This window comes from Cydia fagiglandana, chromosome 16 (assembly GCF_963556715.1).
Source record: "Cydia fagiglandana chromosome 16, ilCydFagi1.1, whole genome shotgun sequence".
NCBI lineage: Eukaryota > Metazoa > Arthropoda > Insecta > Lepidoptera > Tortricidae > Cydia > Cydia fagiglandana.
The window spans coordinates 11,451,662-11,474,016 of NC_085947.1; the positions used below are offsets into that span (position 1 = coordinate 11,451,662).

Consider the following 22,355-nt stretch of genomic DNA (forward strand, 5'->3'; position numbering starts at 1 on the left):
ACCCTTTGATGGCTACAGTGGTCAAGGCACAACATCAGATTGCCATGACTATGACAGGATGTCCAATACCAACACAAATTGTACCATCAAAATATCTCACATAAAACTAGTATCTACTTTTAAATAGGTTTTAACTTATTAATGGTGTTGAATATGTTCAAATAATATTAATTAAATGCAACAAATGAATGTCTATGTTTGAACAGGTGTTAAATTATTGTTGCATGCATTTACGTCAATGATGAGTTTCTTCTACAGATACTGGAACTAATATTATGTACACAGATGAAATTTAATTAATAAATAGATAATATATAAATTAATGAAGGGTAGTATTTTGTTGCCCCACTGAACCAAATAATTTTTCTACTGATATTATAGAAAATATAGTAAAAATATATAATCTATTACATCCTGTACCTGGCTAAATAATAATAGTCAATAATCTTACCTGGGCAAATGTCTGTGATTCCTGAACAGTGTACTGCTCCTGACCATGGATCTAAGTAAGTTTGAGGTATTCATCTTCCAATAATAATTTGGCAATGGCCTAATGAACTAACTTTCTCCTGGTTAATGACCGAATTCCTGCAGTTATTTCGAATCTTTGAAAGAGTCACACAACTATGTTCGTAAAATTAAATAGCATGATAAAAATACCGTCCTATAGCGGGCACTTGATAAACAGATGCAATATGCAAATATTAGTACAATTTCTAACGTTATTTTAAAGTTAAAATATAAAATACTCGTCTATAACTAACTACTTTTCTTCAAGTTCTGACTGCTTCATGACTTGTAGTGCAAGTGGCATTTATGTCAAATCAATGTCACTGTCACGTTTAGTTGTCATTTTGCAAACGTCAGCTAACATGCCATCGGTTTAAAAAGTGTCTCGAATTCATTTTTAGAAATTGTGTTTATTTGATTTTTTCTTGGAGGATATAACCAACGGAGACGCCATGTCTAAAATTTTCGGTACAAAATAGTCTGCCGTTTTTTGCGGGGGAGGGGCACATCAAATGTATAGGTACGTCATGTCAGATAAACGTCAGTCCATACATATAATTGACATGTGGTTGACCATTGGCCGCCTATTTTCGACAGAGGGGAATGCCTGTTAATGGCGGCTCCATTGTTAATTACTCCGAGGATTTTTTATTTCTATACTATTTAATGTCGCATATGTTCTCCTTGTTTAATGTGAAGCCCCCTCCAGACTATGCGCGTGAATCGCGGGCGAAGCCGCGAACGCGAGTGTGGAGCAAGGCCTGTTCACTTCCTAAGAAAGTTTTGTCCCCAAATAATTGCGCATGTGTGCGCCTTAAGCTTCTATGTGTGCGTTGGCCTCCGGGAAAAAGTTGCGAGTAATAAAAATAAAAACATTTTTCTACAGCAACATTGCTCCCAACTCTGATTTAAATTATGACGAATTTTATACAATATTAATCATAAAACGGGACTTAAAACGCTTAAAACTTAATTACATGCGATTAAGTTTTATAATGAATATTTGCTTCCAACTGTCTTTATCAATGTTCATAAAATATATGGAGGGTAGGTACGTCTACCCACCATAATAAAAAATATATTTGTCAATGACTCTGTCCAACTGCTGTGGTTAAAGTTCATAACGAAAATTTTATTTATTAACTCTTTAAATAATACATACAACGTGTACCGCTACGTACCACTTAAGACTGTAAGTCTGTACCTACATGGATTACAGCAATGCACATAGAAAATGTGCTAAATGCGGAGCAACGGCTGTTGAAGCAGCCAGAGTGAAATTTACAACTTTAGTGGGTTCAGAAGGAACCGAGTCATAACGCATCTGGAAAGCGTATTAATTAACCGTGAAGAAATGTATGAATACAAGTTGGAAATCTGTGTAAAATGCCGTGTGTAAAGTGTAGTGTATCTGTGTGTAAAGTGTAATAGGTAGGCATGCCTAATGTTATTTGTATAAAAGGTACTGAAAACTTTGTGAACGCGCTTTATTAATGTCTATTTTTTTATTAAGTTGTCAGTTGCCAGTTTTCAGTGTATATTTTTATATGTAAAACATTTTTTAATAAATAATATATATAATGTTATAAACATAAACATGCCTTTTATTTAAATTAATTGATAATACCACAAACAAGGGGTAATATTTGCATCTTGCATATATTTCGTGACATGAAGATAACAAATATGTTTATCAACAGAATTACTACCTACCAATACCCGCCAGGCTAAACCGGTTGTTAACTTTAGTTCCATTGGTACACAAAGACGGCGCCACTAGTATAAACGTATAAACGGTTGGGGACATTTTTTTGTATGGAGTTACCGTTCTTCTCCTAGTGAGTATTATATTCTTTGGTGTGGAGTCGATTTCGCAGGTCTGCGTTCAGGACTCCACACTCGCGTTCGCGGCTTTGCGCCGCGATTCGCGCACGAATGAGGAGGAGGCTTTATAAAAATTATCACTTATATATATTTGTATACATCTGTATAGTCATGCCATTCATTATGCATAAAATATTTTGAGCTTTTTTATAGATATCTTGAATAATTTATAAAACTAGATAAAAATCAAGCTGACAATTTAACAACACGAGTAACATGGTAACTCATTGGTAACTTGACTTGAAAGAACACGACAGTTGACACTTTACGTTACTCTGTGAAAATACGTCATAAACTTACCGCGTCAAAATCAAAATGAAAGTAAATAAAATGGTTTTTTATTGTGCGTATATGATTAATAAGTTGCCTATACTACTCTCCGTTTACTACTATTTCGTCAGTAAATTACTAGAGAAGTATAAATGTATAATGTCAATAATGTTAACCAAATATATTGGAGATGGAACTCCATCATTTTAAAAAGTTCCAATCCGGCATCAAATACTTATCATTTTTACAATGCCTGAGCCAGCTGAACTTTCGGGGTAAGTTTGAAAGCTTTCCTTTACTCATGCTTTACGGAGTAGGCCTAACAAAAAGGAATACCTAATAACAATAGTAGATTGTGTTACAAGGAATCAAAATGATATATTTCAGTCAAGGGCGTACAGTACATTGAATCCTGAATGAAGCGATGGATTATAAATTAGAATCCTGAGCGTAATGAGGGATTCAAGTGTTAACGCCCAAGACGAAATAATTTTGATACCATGTGACACACTGCTTTTCACATCAACTGAAAATAAAGAAATCTTAGTGTTGACACAATCTGATGCTTAAACAGATTATTTAAGCTAAAAAAAACAATGCACAAAAAATATAAAAATATGTAGTGTGCTTGAACAGAAAAGTGTTACTTTGATCCCTCCTAGCAGGGAGGAAAAGTGCCACTTTGATCCCGCCTAGCACGGAAGAAAAAGCTCATTTCCGAATAGATGGTGTGAAAAAGTGGTATAAAGTTATCGAACCATAGGTTTAAGAGTTTGCCACTTAACTAAGGGTGGTATTCCACCTATCCAATTTCTTTGTTTTATTCCAAAATTTTATTTAAAAACTAAACTACCGTCTGCAAGAAAACCACCAAGGAACTTCATTGTCTATTGCTAGTTATACCAATAAAAGTTTTTGCTCAGAAAGGCAAGTACCTATTACAATCACTAATTCATATTGAGTACTTACTACAAGTTTCCACCGTAGGTTTGTATGTTGTACGTACCATATCATGGCAAATACCAGTATATCAATATACATTCAATGGGCACAAAACAGTCCCAAAGAATAAAACATTATTGTTTGGGACTGTTTTGGTGGTTTGTCAGTGAGTAAAAATCAAACACTCTGATTCATTTTTATTTAATAAACAAAATTTGTATATTTACATCTACATTTTCAAAAGTCGCACATACACATCCAGCTCTAACAATATAATGATTACATAAATACATCTAAATTAATTGATATATTATATTTTTAGAACTGAATTTTATATCTTAATTAAGAGAAAGTGGTTATTGGATCGACAAACTTATCTAAGCTTGTTAAAACTAATAATTGCAACATTTCATCACACAATCATACACATCTTTCATCACAAGACTATTAATACCTTTCCTAATTTATAAAAATGCTCCAGCTATATATAAAGTTAATAATTACATTACATTTTGTCAATTCATAATCAACAAAAACATTATTAAGTAATAAAAAAAGTCCAGCTTTTTCTTTTATATTTGTCGCCTGAAAATGTTGTCCAAGATTTTGAAGAATAAGTCGTGAGGTAGGCCTCTTGTGACCTGTTGTATTTGTGTTCTAAGGAGATCATACGTAGTGTCTTCATACACGGAGTATGTGTGGGGGAGCTGGAGGGATTCATACAGATCTTTAATTTTCTCTACACTTTGGGGGTTTGAGTTGCCATAGTGTTCTTCAATGACTTGTTTCTGGGTTGAGGATGCTCTTTGTAATGCTACCACCGCCAGCCAAGTGCACTTGCCTTCTTGGATATCGGTGCCGTTCTTGCCTGTGACTGCTGGGTCGCCAAAGCAATCAAGAAAGTCATCCTGAAAATTAGAGGGCATATTATTAAGTTGTGTAAATTTATAAGGTTCGATTGACATATTTGAGCATAAATTACTTCAGCAGGCATTTTATAATTGCTTTTGTAGGACTCCGAGGATAGGGCTGAATAAACAAGTTCTTTACTTATTGGTAATGTAAGTTTTGTTGAGATACATAGACTTCCACATGTGAGGAGATTGTAAATAGGTACCTACAATGTGAATTGATTGATCTTGATCATAAATTCATAAAACAGTGTGGACACATATTACATGTCTAATGATATTCGACTCTTTATATCCGGATCATCAAGTATTCTAGCTATTCTATTTCTAATCAAACTCGCTTATTAAATGTAGTTTTCCATCACGGAAGGGTGCTTTATGCTTCAATCCCAATAAGGATCATTTTATCTGAAATTTCAACAGAAATTTTGATAGAATTGCATATGAAGCATAAGGAGGACCCTTCTCTAATGGAAACCCATATTTAATTAGCAAGTTTGATAATCAACAGCACCAACCTGGATCTGGAAGAACTGCCCCATTTCCAGCAAAATAGTCTTCGCCTGCCTATGCGTTTCCGGGTCATCAATTCCAGCCATGAGCAGAGCCAGCCCCACAGGCATTTGGAACGTGTGGTACGCGACCTTGTACTTGGCGATCGTCAGGTATTTCTCCATTGTGAAGTTCTCAAGGTCGGGCTTGTCGCCTTTCATCATTGATTTTTCTAAATACTGGCCGGTGGAGCATTTCAGGAGCATCTGTAGGTATAGACAAAAATGTTTAAAAACTTACTCTTTGTGGGTATATTTTTTAGTAGGTATATATCTACCTATAGTCCGTTTTTTTTAGAATTAGAAAGAACTTCGCAGAAGTTCGCTTGTGGTTCTAAATCTGGCACTTTTAGCGGTAACAATTTGAAGTAAATTATATGTATTGACCATGCTACATTAGATAATTCAATTGTTAATAATTAAACAATTAACGAGCCTGATAAAAACTGCACGCTTGCTTCTGCGGAGTTCTTTCTAATGCTAAATAAAACGAACTATACATAAAAGTTAAAACATTTCCCTAAGCAAAAATTCTTTCAGCTCCGACTTTCGCTGTCCGGCTGCTCTCCCCTAACTACAGGTCGCATTTTTCGTGCAATTTACAATCAATTCTCGTGAAATTTTGCAAGAAGTTTCAATAGGACTTTCGAAGATCTATATTGAATCCTTATGAATGAAAAAAGGTTCGAATATATCAAGTGAATATGTTAAGTAATCGCTTTTCATCTTCAATTGTGCCTTATTACGCATACCTAAATGCGACGAATCCTAAAAATAAACAGTTGATAAACGACCTTGAATAAAATCATGATACCTAGGTAGTTATTTGCGCTTATCAATAAGTACCTAGGTGCCTGGCTAGCTACCGCTGGCTACCGTAAAAAAATATATACATTTTTAAGTAGGTACTTAGTTGATTTCTTTTAGTGACGATCATTCAATTGTAACAAAACTTAGCAATGATATCGGAAGTTTAGCAATATAATTGTGACGTCCCACGGATAAAGGTACCTTATGGCGGTTGGCGCTTACGCTATTATTAACGTCGCTCCAATATTATTGCGGCGCTATGTAAGCGCCAGCCGCCTTTTGTCGTGGAACGTCACAATTACACATGATATCGAAAAGAAAACTGTTTAACTATCGGATAACGATGAGGTAAGTGACGAATAAAACGACGATGTGTTTCTAGGCGCATTTAATTATACCTACCAATTCAATTATTAAAAATGTAAGTACCTACCTATCTACATATATATTCGCAACGTCGGTACATGCAGATTATCTATACCTACACATCTCCTGTACTTAAATTCAATTTGCGTGAAGGTTAGTCATTAGTCATTAGTGTCATTACTGTTATTAAAACCGTGTTACTGTACTGATTATAAAATCACGCAGTACCTAGGTTTATAATTGGTACCTACTTATTCAGAAGGCTATGTCAGAAGGTCTTTAGCCACAGGCCTTAATATTTCCATTTGTTTCCCAAATACGCTCGGTAATATCGTTATTATTATAGCCAACAGTAAAACAAACAATAGACATGAGTATCAATTAGCTCTTAGCACGATAAATATTTATAAGTGTACAAATAGGACGATTTCCCGTATGTCTGATAAGATAACTAGAAACTAATTATGTAACTATGTAATGAAGGTATCTAAATGTGAAGTTTTATCTATGCCGGTTGCCGGTAGTTACGGTCCGCTGACCAAAATTAACGACAACGTTAATTTTCGTGATACGACAAATATATTGTTGTAGGACTATTCGTAGATCGCCGCCAAAATCTAGGTAGCGGAAAAATATGCGACGGTGACCACTTTAAGACTACAGAAACGACCCATAAATTACAAATAACGATCGGTTGTCAAGAGTAAAAAAGTTGTTGTGTAGTATACAATGATTTAGGATATGAGAATAAGAATTAGTAGGTACTAAACTACAGGCTACAGTATTGATGATAGGACGCAACTTGCGTGTTGCGGGTAGTAACGTAGTATTTTACAACCGAAGAGCCTGTCTGGTGACTTGGTGAGTCGCGGTATTCATTGACACTTATGAAGCGACGCCTGTGATCGGAGTCAGACTAGACAAATTCTGAAGGCTCTTACCTCGTTAAACATTTCGATGACATTCTTGTAGTAGGGCTTGGCGCTGAAGTGCCTCTTGAGGGTCGAGTACATGGCAGACTGGACTAAGATGGCGTCGTTGATGCCGTTGAGGCCGACTTCAGGGCGGCTGTGCCAGCTGGGGGCGCCGCGTCGCATCTCGCGACCTTCTATGATGTCGTTCATGAGCAATTGATGCGCGTGGAACTGAAATTAGAAGAGTCATATCGTTAGGTACTGATATTTAATTTGAAAAGTTAAATCGGTGTAGTTTATCCTTACATTATTATTTGCTATTACCGATTGGCTTTATTTTTCCTAATTAGAATTAGCTGCGGTCAGCTCTATTGCCTGGCAAATAAAATCTGGCAAATATAAGCAAGGTACCTCATTTCTTGACCTTGTCGTAATTTGCCAACAGGAGAATATCAATAGGGTCTATTGTGGATCTTAAGGTTTTACTTTTTCGAGACAGTTTTATGTAGCTCTACATTTTACAGAGTAGGTACCTAACAGTGTCGTGGCGTCATACACGGTTATAAGAAATTACTTATTTATTTAAGGATTATAAATTAGTTGCTTACATATCCGAAAAGCAAATGTGAATTTTACAATTGTACCCGACAGAGGAGGATCGTCCCTGACGTTTCTCTAACTGACTGTAACTTCAATATTATTTCAAATTCCTCAAACGTGAAGTTATTGGCAAAATTAGCTAAACGTCAATTATTATGCGCTATACTCGTAACAAGAATCAATAAATTTAGTACTACCACTAGTACCATTTGTTGGCTACCGCTTGTTTATAGCAACTATCGAAACAGACGAAACGCGTTCAATTCACATGCCTGACTTATTTCGCACCAGCTAATGTAAATGATGTATTGTAGGTACTTGAAAGGTCTCATTTGCAACATTATAAACTCAGTGGCAAGTAATTAAACCGTTAAACTATTTGGAATCTTATTTACAGAATGGAAGGAGCATATTCACTTTGTCGTGTTGAAACGCAGCACGCTGTACCTGCGTGTCAATTGAGGCAAATTACGAAACCATGTTCAGTGAGTCGACGTCGACGCAAGTGCATATATGTACATACCTTATACGCATTTGTAAATATTTAGTTGTATATTGTACGACGGTGTCTCTCGAAACTTGTAGGTAACCAACTAACCACTAACCTTAACTTTGTACAATGTGTACATGTACTTATAATTAATCAAGATAGAAAAATATAAAACCCACTATGTTACATGAGGACATCAACTTATGGAGGGCATATTATCTAGGCTTAGCTGATTTTGTCGAAAAACTGTTAGGAGTAGCCTATTATATTCATGATTATAAATAATGTAATGTAAACAAAACGATTTAAAGTCTGAAAAAGTTCTGTCTGCATCTACATAACTTGTTCCTAAATGGGAGCGCAAAACTCGTATAAAATAACGTTTTTATCGCGTCGCCATTTCGGGCACACAGGACGCAAAAAATGGCCTTGAAATAAACGGGTTCCTAACACGCAGAAAATCTTTTAACAGTTCTATTTGAAATATGAGTACTTATATAGTATTTATAGATGCCTATATTAGTTCTAGAGTTCTTTTTGTAGGAACAATCTAACTTGATACAATAATGGGCTTCTGTTTCTTTCCTTTATACAATTAAATGCCATAAAAGTAATTTAACATGCAGAATTTAATCTAAGTAGTTTGACGTTGTGATATGCTGATATGTTTATAAATAAATGACTTACAACGAGTCGAGTATCTAACATGTTATTATGTCAGTGGCTTGGAATACATCACTTAGTAAACAACAAATAAAGTAAGTACCCGTAAGTACGTAGTACAAACATTATACGCGTATCCTATGCAGTCACGTCCTTCCTCAACTACTTGGCTATTAATGGTCCGATTGTTGTAAACACATTCTACGGTTACCTAAACATTTACATAGAACTAAGCAGCAGCAGTGCCTAGTAGATACAACAAGTAATCAATTAAGGTATTAGCCATAAATAGGTTTTCATATTATATCCAACATACATCCATACGTTATCAGGGTTATTATCTCCGCTGGACAACCGGTTTGACTTGTTTTGTTTAACATTTATATTATAACGCAAAGCAACTGAAATGCGAATAACTAATACTTTTAATTAAGCAGATAAAAATTAACATCGGCGAAACGTATACTCATTTCAAAATAGAAGAGCAGGCTCAGTCATCTCCAGAGATAGAATTAGTTGACCTTTAGCATGTTTGTATGCAATAGAATAAATAGGTACCTAAGTTAACCGTAAATAGAATAACTGAACAAACATTATTACATGATAAAATATTGAGCGTTCTCAGCGAATTCACTGTTGAAAAGTAGAAAGTTAACCTTGATTGTTTTTTTTTTAATCCATATTTCTTGACTTCGATAAAAGGCCAAGATTTTTTTATATAGGTATAAATTAAATACCTAACCCTCATGATGTCGATGATCAATTGTAAAAGTACCTAATGGAGTGTTATTCATTATTTGACCTGGTCAGTTCAAATACGTACGTATTAGGTTGTTTGTGTTCCTTATCGCGCCATCCATAGCAAGAGCAAGACGATAACTCTCGAGCAAATATAATACATTTAGCATAACTAACGTAATTCAAGGTCTGCTACCCATGTGTTATTTAATAATTCGTACCATTGTTTTTACATAATCTGGTTAAATCAAATATTTGAATATTTCTTATAGAATTGGAAGAATGATTTTGTATGACAAAATCCTATTTTGTATGACTATCCAAAACAATGTGTATATTTGCTATACCTACATATAGGCTTGGCCTTTAAATCGCTTGACCTTTAAATCATAAAATTCATAAAGCTAAATATCAGCTTATTTTTAACATCAATCGTTTTATAAAAATAAAATAAGTATAAACAGTTGTAAATACACCGCAGGCCCACGCAACTGCACTCAGTCTAAAAGAACCATCATCCCAGTCCTGTTCTAAAAATAGCCGCGCCCATGCGTGTTAGTCGTGTTACCGCATACCATCCTACCAACAATCCGTATCAGTAACTCGCAATAAATACTTCGACTTTGTGTTAAACTCACTAACCATGCGACTCCGTCCGTATTCACTAACTTTGCGATGAAAAAACTTTAGTAAGTATTTAATTATATCTACCTGTCAAATTACGATTTTTATGCCACTGCGCTTCCTTTCAACAGACAGTGACTGCATAAACGCCGTAAATTTGAAAGACGAACACACTTATTTTTATCATAAAATACGTGGTCCAGTCGGCCCAGAACCTAAATAAGCCCCATGACATTATGGTTTACGTTTGTGTCTGTTAGGTAACTTATTCGGTATCCTAGCGAAATAGGTAGTACACACTTACCATTTCGGTGCACCATCCCATGACGTTGGCCAAATATACGTTGTCTCGACTAAGGTTCTCCGGTTTCTCCAACATTTTGTAGGCCATCACGGTAGCCAGCCCTCGATTTTTCTTCCCATTTGGCACGTTGTATTGCAAAAGCTGTAACAAAAGCAATATTCATGACACGTTTTTTATAAACACAAAGGAAATAACGAGCACATTGCAATTTATTATAGGTAATGTTTGACCAAGTGCTGGCAGTTTTATTTGATTCGTCATCAATGTTGTGAATATTTAAATGGAGACTCAACTCAAACGGCGGCCGATGCCGATGATATCATTGTTTGTTAAGACTGGAGATTATATTTTAGCGAACACTAAGCCAAAGGTCGACCACGTGTTTTGTTATCAAATAATGCAATAATAACGCGATCAACTCTGATAATATCAATACCTAAAAACGCGACCTGATTATAGGTTTTATCTGCGATTATTATGATTATTTCGTTGTACACGGTCACCGAATTATGTAGGTATTTGCGGGACCATGGTAGTAACTAAAAACCTAAATAAACTAGTAAGGCGACAAATTGAATGAAGGTTCGAAAGAAATCCCACACATACAAGATATCTATTTATAAACAATCCAGTCCTCTGCAATTTGAAACTGCTTTCTCCGGCTTTCAATATCCACACATACGACGAAGGTGCACTGTACAGTTATGCACTGGTTTATTATAGAACTTGAAACTTAAAGAATTACATACTAATGTATTTAGGTACACAAGAACACAGCACACTACATTTTCTACAACACCTATAGTGTTACATATGCAGCTCTTTAGCTTGAGTTTACCAACATTGGGAAAAATGTTATATTCTTTAAAATGTTTGTAAGTACTTACCTATATGATCGTTGATCAGTCATTAAGAATGACATCGATTGTGAAAAATTACACTGAGAAATGCAATACGTGCAATACCGCACTACTTCGCTATAAGTATTGCACAAAAGAGCCCACTCAATTTCGATTAGTAAATGTAAAGAAGCTTACAGTCTAATGAGTTTAACTTCTTACTGGGCAAATCCATAATCCATATTAGTGAACTCAAGCTGCTACCCACTGACTAGTACAAAACGTACCTTAGCCAACCATTTGCTGGCTTCCGGCACGTCAAGATGCTTCCCAGTCTCCGTGAGGTCCCTCACGATGTCCGGGAAGCAAGCCATGAACTCCCTGGACTGGTCCTTGGGAACGGCCAGTCCACGGGTTGCCAGGGGCATTTGCTGGGGTGTCAGGGTCGACAGGAATCTAGAGACCAAAAACATTCGCTCACACAGCTGACAGTGCACGATAGTTCTGGCTATAGAAACTGTGACTCCTACAGAAAAACTCGTCGAATACAATAGAAAAGCATTATCGCATCCATCCAGATGATCAATAAAAAATCCTTTGACAGGCACAGTGTTAATTTCCAGTTTCTTTCAGACTTTGACTTTCAAGGTATCAATCAATACTTAAATAAATATTATAGATAATACATAATTTGGTTCGGAACAGACTTATCTGGGTTAATAACACTTAAATAGATATAGAATTTATGGCATTTTGTTGTAGTGCGATCACCGATCACGCAGAAACGAACGCTCCATGCATGATGGATAACAAACAGTTGAAATAAAAAATATGTACTTAAGTACCTATACAAGTTATGTCCTATTACGTGGGAATTAATTGCAAAAGCATTATTTTATAAGTCGACCATGCATATTCGATGTGACAAAAGATAATCAAAGGTTTTTTTTTTAATATTGCATCCGGCACGTGCCTTGCTGGTGCTGGTGCAAGTTTTGTTAAAAAAGAAGAGGGTAAAGCTATGTATTTTTCTTTAATACAAAGAATGAAGGTGAACAAAAATATTACTGCATATGTATTTGGGTACCTGGTACGGTATACCCGACTCTAATATATATAGAGCCATTTATGTAAAGGTATGCCTTTGTTTTAATTTCTTATGAGTTCCTAAAATAACATTATTTATGTAGAGTAGATATCTAAAATACCATATTTGAGCATTATTTAATTACTTAACTCATCTAATTTGTATCTAAATGACTGACTGGTACTGAATACTTAAAATCAACTAATATAAATGGTTTCGTATTGAACCGGTCTTCATGGAGTTAAGCTTGATCGCCATATCAGTGATAAATGGTAATATAAAAAATGCTAGCCGAAATAGGTTAGGTATAGAATTCTAGATAAATAACATGTGTCGCTTAACTTCAACCTCGGGTAAATCCATTCGACCCTCTTAGGAAATATCTACCGTATTACCTTTTTTTAATACCAAAATCACATAATCTGACAGATGGATTTTCCCGAGTTTGAAGTTAAGCGACTCACATATAACACACCAAGTAAAAGCCTGAAAGAAACTGTGAACGTTACAAAACTTGCAAAAAGTTTCGACTAAATAAATTAACTTCGCGCACGGTTAACAGAGTTCACTGACCTGTGGTATTTCTGCAGTTTGAGCAGCTTCTTTGGGAGTCCGGTTTCATCGTTGCCCGGATGCTTATTGGTAGGTTGGTCCAACTTCGGAACCATGGCATCAGAGTTTGTCACGCTGGTAGTTTTGCTGATCTGCCGGCGGACTTCATTCTTGTAAATCTGGACGATCTTCTCTAAACTTCTTGCCGTTGAAAACATCTTGTTTTATTTTTTCTTGTATGAACTGTCTGTTAAAATGTTGACGTAATTTGTATGCGCATAAATTTAGCAGTCAAGCCTGCTTGATTCTCATAGAATATCCAAATTCAGAAACAGTTATCGCAGTCGCGCGCGCACGTCTGATCAACATGGGCATGTATGACCGACTGATTCTTTGTTGTGTTTCGCCTCCTTGCCTTGCCTTGCCGGTTTCACTACACTCAATCAAAATACACTATAGTGATGCACTTTGTGTTTACATCTGATTCATCGATATTACATTTCTCTATTGTTAAATACATTGCAATATACAATAAACATCATTGTTATCAAATGCCGGCAAATACTACTATTACTTACGGAAATGGACGTTAATGATGCAGCAACTGTTATTATTTTGTAAATAAATAGATAGGTACAAGAAAGAAATGACAACTGTCATAAGTATGTGCCTATTCCGATTTCTGTATGAATTTCATATTTACATCAATAAATAAATGTATAATTCTTACATCACAATTATGTACATACCTAACCTCAGAGATAATCTCGTAAGAAAAAATAATATGTACATATTAATACAAATAAGTAACATGTACGAGCTACATCAAATGCCTAATTAAAGTTTTGAGTTTGGTATAAAGAAAGTACGGGTGATTACTACTTTTTTGGCCAGTGAAGTACATATGTTGTTTACTTGCCTAAAATTTAATTTGTTTACATCGACTAACAACAACTCAACAAATTACATTTTGTTATAACTTGGTTTTGTTACACAAGTGACAAGTATTGATGGCAAAACAAAAATATTGATGGCATTTTACAATGTTGTACGAGTAGTACGAGTAGACTTCTTATTCGTCTTTGTAGCAGCTCTACAACTTTCAAGCAATTGTGTTTACTGCATGACAGAAAAATTATCAATAGCCGTCCAACCGGCCCAACTATCGATAAAGCCAATAGATGAGCATCGACCTCTGCCCGTACCTAGCGAGCTGCGTGCGCAGCAAAACAAACTCGTTGCCCCCACCTCGGGGCTGCCACGCGGGCTACGTCACGTAGGCACCGGGCACCCGGCAACAGCGAGCGCCACCATACCGGGTCCCTATTCACAACCAAAATACATGAACAGGCCAGTATAACTCTGACCTCAGACTGCCCAATAGTTACTAGGAATGTAAGGTTCTGGTTTTAATGGGATCTACTCGCCGTAGAGATAAAATGTTTGACGGTGATCATGCCGGTGTTCCACGCGTTCTTAAACGTGACCCAATTTTTACAAGCGTGTGCAAAAAGCCACGTATGCAACTATCCGACCATCCAGCATATGGCTCAATATGATCCCATACAAAATTACATGTAGATACTCTAAATTGGAAGTCACTATTTCATCAAATTATATCTTAATGAAACAGTTTTAAATAGTCAGGCGTATATTTTCTTTTATTGTGTATGTATGTATATTTACTTAAGTAGGTATTATAATATCTCGATCAAGTCATTAACGAGAAATATTAAATTGGGAACATGCAATTGATGCAATCGTAACTTCTTAGCAATGTAAATTAGCTAATCAGTGATGCAATGTTATGATGTTTGTTTACATACTTGACAAATTATAACATGGTAGACATAATAAATTAAATTATTACTTCGATTATGTAGGTGCCATTAAGAGACTAAGTAGTATTTGTTTACCCAAAGTTAAATTATTAATAAAAATGGATAATTGCTTGACCCTCACCTGATACTCTACTTGTACTTGTTACTGTAATTTGGAATGAAATTGGAAAAATCTATACTTAAATAATATTTTTAACACTCAAGAGGCACTCAAGAGAGTCTTTACCACTTTGTGTAACTACCTAAAGTTTCTCTATTAGTTAAAGGTCTCCGACGGTGGTTGAATCTTCTTATACAACACAACAACAACAAGCTGTTTATCTATAAAGTGAATAAATAACGGTATCTAATCTAGGAGTACTATTTCTATATATATAAAAGATTCTGATAAATTGTCATGGATATACTTTGTACTATATTCATATCCTGTGAAATAAATAAATCTAAATCTTCTATTTGAGGCTATTTATGTGACCAGATGTTGTATCTCTCTCATGAACGCTTTTTATGGATATCTAGAAGTGTCCAGTCTATAACTCATTGAAATAAGTAGTCACGCTCATAACAACTAGAATAACTAGATCAAGGCATGGCGAGGAGATCACCTTAGTAGGTAGGAGATACATAGATTATTGCAGCGACCTAGGTCCAGATTCAGATATCATTAATTGTGAAGTCCCAGGGGAAAAGGTACCTTATGGCGGTTGGCGCTTACGCTATTAATACGAATACTATATGGATATATGATTCGAAATAAATAAATAAATAATTGAATTGAAATCGAATATTATATAGGTCGAGATTGTACTATACCAATGATATATCTTTAGTCTTAGTAGTAGAGACGGGCTCCATTTTCTAATTTAATTTAAAATTATGTTTTGTATTTAATATTACTATTATCTTTTCCAGAGCGGTTTGTACGAGCGTTTCAACTGGGCCATGGGTAATATGTATTTTTTGCTTCATGATTGATTTCTCTGTAACCAGGCAGAAAGTAGTAATTGCACGGAGTTGCTTAACCGTTGCCCAACGGTAAACTGTTACAAAATGTCGTTTGCGACAACTCAAAAAAGGTCATAAGCCGAAAGTATATTGTCTGGAAATATATATGAATCATAAAATGGCACTTTTAAACTGGTTATTTAAAATTTTACAACACCATATAGTTTTGATAATTTATATTTAGTGATACCCCGCAATTTCCAACGTACTAAGTATACGTGTGTTTTTACACACTTTTTAATGAATATTTAGCTTGACCTTTTTGTTGTTTATTTATTTATTTTTTGGATCAAATCTTATAACTTAAATATGAACCTGGGAGCCGAGCCGATTTTTGAATTTCGATCGCTAAAAAAAATCGCTTACCTTCTTTCAAGTTCTTTCTAATGCTAAAAAAACGAACTATAGACATGCAAATGAGAATAAATACAATCAGCAATAGAAATATGTTTCACATTTTTTCATCCACTATTTTAATTTAGTCAAACATTGACATTAAGTATATGAGGATAAAATTAAGAAAAAAAATAGATAATTTTATTACACTTACTTACCTACACATTTAAATATTAAGGCATTCTCGATGATTAACTTTACTCAACTTACATAGGATAAGGAATTTCAACCTTTGACTTAGAATGTTTTATTTTTAAAAGATAGATGGATGGATGTATATACCTGCCATTAAAACCGACTAGAGCAAAAACATTAATAATAAAAACAAGGAAAAATGTGTAGATAAAGGTATTCTGTATGCGTTGCAATAACATTAGGATGCAAGCTCAGTAATTCGTTTAACTCTTTTGGGTGAAGCACTAACATTTTGCTAGAATCCACAAATCCCACAATCAAGTTAACAGATTATCAGTTTGTACAGTTAACAGTGGGCATCTAATAGTGTGGTGAGTAGTGTAGTAATATCAAATCCTCCTAGGCTTAATTTATTTAAAGTTCTACACTGCATTATCTTTTTCATGCAATTTCTACTCAAATTCGTCTTGAATTTTTCGATCCTAATAAGATACCTATATAAATGACAAAACATTTCCATACCTCTATTTTTGGTTCTGTCCAATTCGGTTTACGTCATACGTAAAATTTATGTCAACTGAAATAATAATCTGTAATCTTGGCATACTTATTCTTTATTCTCCTAATAACTATTTAGTATTGAAAGAGCTCGTTATTCTGAGTAGAAATAAAATAATCTGTCATCTGTGAGCCATTATAAATTTTATAATAGCATTTCATCAAAGACGACCGCTTAGGTTAATAAAATAAACTCAACTGTTTGCCAATTCATTTGATTTAGTAAATTAAATTTAAAACCATAAATAGCTAATATTTAATGTTATTTTTCATCTCAACTCAAATTAAGACGAAACAGGACGTCAGCCCGATCTTAGTTTTGAGATTTTGAGGTGAATATCGCCGTCGCGCTGACGGGGGTGGCGCTGCGTAGTGAAGGACTATCCCTGTGTGTGTGGTGCGCGCACACAGACGCACACGTCACTTTGCCTTCACGGGCCTCGCGAAGCGGTCGGCCCGGTATAGCTTTGCTACACCTAGTTCTTTTCTTATAGTACAAACTTATTCTTCGGTGGTAACTCGTTAGCTCGCTACCGCCACTAAGCGTTTACTTATTTGATTCGGTCAAATTGTGTTTTTTGAAAAACTAACTAAAGCCAGTATTTTATGAATGTAGTATGATACCTTTGGGTATGGTGCTTTACGCACACTAGCGTCCTACCCCCTCCCCCTGACGCAATCCCCCCTCCCCCTTTTAGCTTTTCCCGGTTGGCAGTTTTATTTTTATTTTTGGGGGGGTTGCGTCAGGGGGAGGGGTCGGGACACTAGTGTGCGTAAAGCACCATACCCCAAGGTATCATACTACATTCATTGAATGCTGGCTATAATTTGTTTGTCTTCCCCATACATTAGAACACAATTTGACCGAATCATATACCCTGTTATTGTGATTTAACTTCTTGACTTTAGGTACCTAACTGAATTCAATATCCGTCTACAACCTGCAATCAAATTAAAATCTTAATAACTGTTTTATTAGTGGTCCGATATTTAGGGTTGCGTAGTCACCAAAGAAACCCTTATTGTTTCGCCATGTTCGTCTGTCTGCCTGTCTGTCTGATCCGAGGCTTTGCTTCGTGATCGTAAGTGCTAAAAAGCTGCAAGTTGGCAACTTATTGGCATGGATACATGAATCATGCATTGCGACGGAACGGTAAAATAAAAACTATTAAAAAAGAATTGCAGACCTGAGACCTCCCATACAATATTCGATACCTTTGGGTTCAATTGGCGTAAAGGACAAAATGCTATTTTTCAGGAGACAGATTTTTTTAAATGATGATTTATTTTTGTTGTTTATGGAGCTATATTTTTGATGTGTATTAAAAAAGTACTCAAAATGTTAGTCTCTTTAACCTGAATTGCAATCATATGTACAAATTAAAAACGAAAGAAGTTAATGTCCTAAAGAATTGGTCAAAAACACTATGAATGTCCTTTACACCCATGCTGCGTTTTTGATAATATAGTGTATCTTGTTTAGTAGAGGTCGTAAGTGACATTCTGAGACTATTTTATTCCAAATTCGGGGTGTATTAGTTACCAGCCACGGTACCTACACATGTTAACTGTTTTCAGCATAGTTTATAACGAAGCTTAAAAATGTATCAAACGGTAGTTAATGATGCTAGGTATAACCCGATTAGGTGCAGTTGTTATTAATATTTTGCTAATAATATAGTAATAATAAAGAAAGCACTGGGCCCTGCCACGCTGCTGGCGGCACCCTAGGTTAGGTTTTTTATGATGTGTTTATACTTATTTTTTGTTGTTTTTTTGTGTTTTTGTATTTTACTTTTATATTCATGTTATAAATGACCTAGCCTAAGAAGAAAAATAAATAAAAGAAAAATATTGTGCTAATATAAAATAATTACTTGCTCACAAAGTAGCTAATATTCGGGAATGAAGGTAAATTAAAAGTCCCAGTGCTTAACACTAGCCGCCTTTAATCATAAAATGACAGCCTTTAGTCATAACAAGGGAAGTATAAGATCAGCTAACGATGCTAAGAATTAGCATATCAAGCATTTGGAACGTCCTTAGTGAATAAAATACTATAATTCTATAGTTTCAATTTTTCAAGATGTCTTATTTCAAAATACGAAATAATAAGATATTAAATCGTTTTTTTATTCCTATTTAAGTAGTAATTTCTGTGTTATTTCATCCCTGTTAACTGTAGCTGCAATAATTTCTGATTTCAAACACTTAAAAATATCTTCTGTTAGAACTATGTACATATTATGAAACAAGTAAGTAAACGAATTAATTATAACCGATTCGGTCATTAAGAGCCCTTCAACGTGCACACTAGCGCCACAGTTAAATAATCGTGATTATTTAAATTTAACGAAAGATTTTGAAAAAAGGAGGCCGCTACGTACTCTATTGTGTATTGATGTACCTTTTGAATACATCAAACTAGTTTTTATGTTCCTGGTTTCGCCGATCTAGGACCTCAAAACAAAAACGGCCGTTTTAACTTTGGACGCATAGATTGACGAATCCAGCAACATAAAAACTAGTCTGATGTATTCAAAAGGTACATAAATACACAATACAGTCCGTAACAGCCCCCTTTTTTCAATATCTTTCGTTAAAATGAAATATTCACGATTATTTAGCTGTGGCGCTAGTGTGCGCATTGAAGGGCTCTTAAGTATTAATTACCACTTCGACCAGATACGTTCCAATTTTTGTGAGTGTGTTTGAAACGAAGCATTGTTCTTTATTTCAACTAGTTATTGTAGCCAAGCTCAACCAATGACACAAATAATTAAATTACCCACAAAAAACAACTTCCACCGCACAGGAACGGGTAATAAATAGTCAGGAGCGAGGCAATGGGCAATCGCTGATACACCTTACCTACAATCCAAACTATAACATAAAACGAACTTTCATTACTGTAGCGAGATCTTGTCATACTAGAACAACCTTTGCGAACTCACAATTTAACACAAAATCCGCTTTCATACATAATAAAATCAATAAAATCCTAAACAATCCCATGAATGTAAGTCTACTGTAACCAAATGGCTCAAAACTAAAACATATGAGAAAACAGAGAGCCTTTTACGATTACTTTTGAGTACCATCACACACACACACACCACACACACACACACACACACACACACACACACACACACACACACACACACACACACACACACACACACACACACACACACACACACACACACACACACACACACACACACACACACACACACACACACACACACACACACACACGCGCGCGCGTGCAGGCTTGAGTACTTTTCCGATCACATATTTTTATTGTTGTCTTTATGTTGCTTGTAGTTAATAGTTATAATTAATGTATTGCTTGTAATTAGTATATAATTATTATTTGTAAATAGTATAGGTAGTAAATATTTTGCGACTTGTAAATAGTGTAGCTTAGTATTAGTTACATTTCAATAATAACGGAAGAGCGGTGCCTCCCAACACAGGCATATATTGCTTACCGGGAGACACCATCCCTCAAATTATATGTACAGTTTTTATGAAATAAAGAATTTTGTATTTTGTACCTGTCTCGTTCTCCTAATCAACAAGAAATGCGAGTCGGAAAGGTTCAGAGTGTATTATGCACAGGCTAGTACATATGTTATTGTCGCAAGACTATAAGAGATTCCACTGCGAGAAACACAGTAATAGTTGCGGAAAAACACTGAGCTAGTTTTCTAATTTGAAGGGCAAACGTTATATTTTGGTAATAAAGGATCCATAAAACTATTTATCAATTTGGCTTTACAGACCTTTACGTGCATGAACAAAGATAACTGTGGAAAAAACTCTTGCGTAAATGCTTTCAAATTTGACGGCAAACATTACATTATAGTAATAAAGGTCCCAGAAAACGACTTTTTTGATAGTCTACATACTGCTACGTCCATGTTATTTGTTTGCAATTTGGAGTTTAAACGACACAAAAGTTAGAAAAGTCCTTTACAATTTGTTCGCCTCGTATACTTAAGGTAAAATCATTTTTAGGACGGGTCGTAAAGGGCAAGTAAAATAATTTCAATAGTCAAATAATGTCCTTTACGACCATCTTGACCACACGATATGAAAAATTATCATGACCAATGAAGGGCTAAATGACGACAAAGGACATGTTAGTATTGTTAGTCCTTTACAACATAATTTAATTACAAAAAAAAGAAAAAATAACTGGTCATTTACGCCCCTTGAGCTAAGCTGTTTTTGCAAGCTCATAGTGTAAAAATTGGGTCGTAAAGGCAACTTTTTACGAGATATCGAAATTTTAACTATACAGAACAAAAGCGCTTTGAATTCTGAACAAAACTGTATATTTATTTATTTAATCGTATGGCATGCATGATTAGGCAATCAGAGTACAGCTTTGAGGTTGTTAAGCCAGGTATTAAAACTGTATATATAACTCATTTTCGCTAAAATGTCCTTTACGTCAATTGAACTCAAAGGTATATACTCGTATATATATATTTTTTTCTTATTTGCTTAGTCCCCTTACCCCCTTACCCTTACCCTACCCTTGGATAGGTGTTTCAAAACGAATAAAGGTCTCCTTAAAACATTTTTTGATAAATTTATATATTTTCGGAAATAATCGCTCCGAAAGAAAAAAAAATATCCCCACCACCCCCTAACTTTTGAACCATGGTCCAAAATCATGAAAAAAATCAACAAAAGCTTAATAACTACTTTTAATGAAAACTATATAGCGAATATGACCGGACTCCAGTCGGTTTTGAGTTATTGCAAAAAATCTTCTGTTCTTAGTAAAAATCTAAAAATACGCAACACGCTCTGTACTCCCTTGTAAACGTATGATACTGACTTATCGCCCCGGTTTGGCCTATTTTGACAGAACGGTAACTACGAAACTCTACACTGATCATGACTCGACATGCTCTCGGCCGATTATTATTTTTGAGTCAGATTTGGATACATTTAGGTACCTATGTTTGAGGAGCTCCTGATTCTGGTCGGAATAAATACGAAACCCCAATTTGGGACAACAGTATAGTACAAGTTCAAAGGTGTGATTCCTCATTGGATTCGGAATGATGTTTAGAAAAATGTATTCAAAGCGTTTATTACCACAGATATGAAATCAAAAATTATTATTAAATAAAAGTGTGTCTACTCAGCTTTGTATGAACCAAGAAATAATAGTGTTAAACGGTTTCCCCTGAGGCAAAAGTGCAATAGGTATTACTTACTTCACTAACTTTGCCTACTAAGAGGCAAATCGCGACTTTGTTATGGTTTATCGATAACTTCTCACATCACTAGATTATCGATATTACATGTCGACTATTGCCCATCACTTTTCTGTCTGTGT

The 22,355-nt window shown here is 35.2% G+C and overlaps 2 protein-coding genes across 2 annotated transcripts in view; both read right to left on the reverse strand.

Moving 5' to 3' along the window:
- LOC134671969 (uncharacterized) overlaps nt 1–791 on the reverse strand; it is a 32,098-nt gene extending 31,307 nt beyond the window's left edge. Inside the window, exon 1 of the mRNA XM_063529853.1 lies at nt 452–791. Coding sequence (XP_063385923.1) covers nt 452–525 — 74 coding nt within the window. The 5' untranslated portion in view covers nt 526–791. The remainder of the gene's footprint in view (nt 1–451) is intronic.
- Nucleotides 792–4,068: 3,277 nt separating this feature from the next.
- LOC134671982 (farnesyl pyrophosphate synthase-like) lies at nt 4,069–13,463 on the reverse strand. The gene is made up of 6 exons (XM_063529880.1): nt 13,077–13,463; nt 11,704–11,872; nt 10,578–10,718; nt 7,186–7,389; nt 5,036–5,275; nt 4,069–4,514 (listed from the first exon to the last, which is right to left on the reverse strand). The coding sequence occupies exons 1-6, from the start codon at nt 13,271–13,273 to the stop codon at nt 4,179–4,181; spliced, it is 1,287 nt and encodes a 428-aa protein (XP_063385950.1). The 5' UTR covers nt 13,274–13,463; the 3' UTR covers nt 4,069–4,178.
- Nucleotides 13,464–22,355: the final 8,892 nt, after the last annotated feature.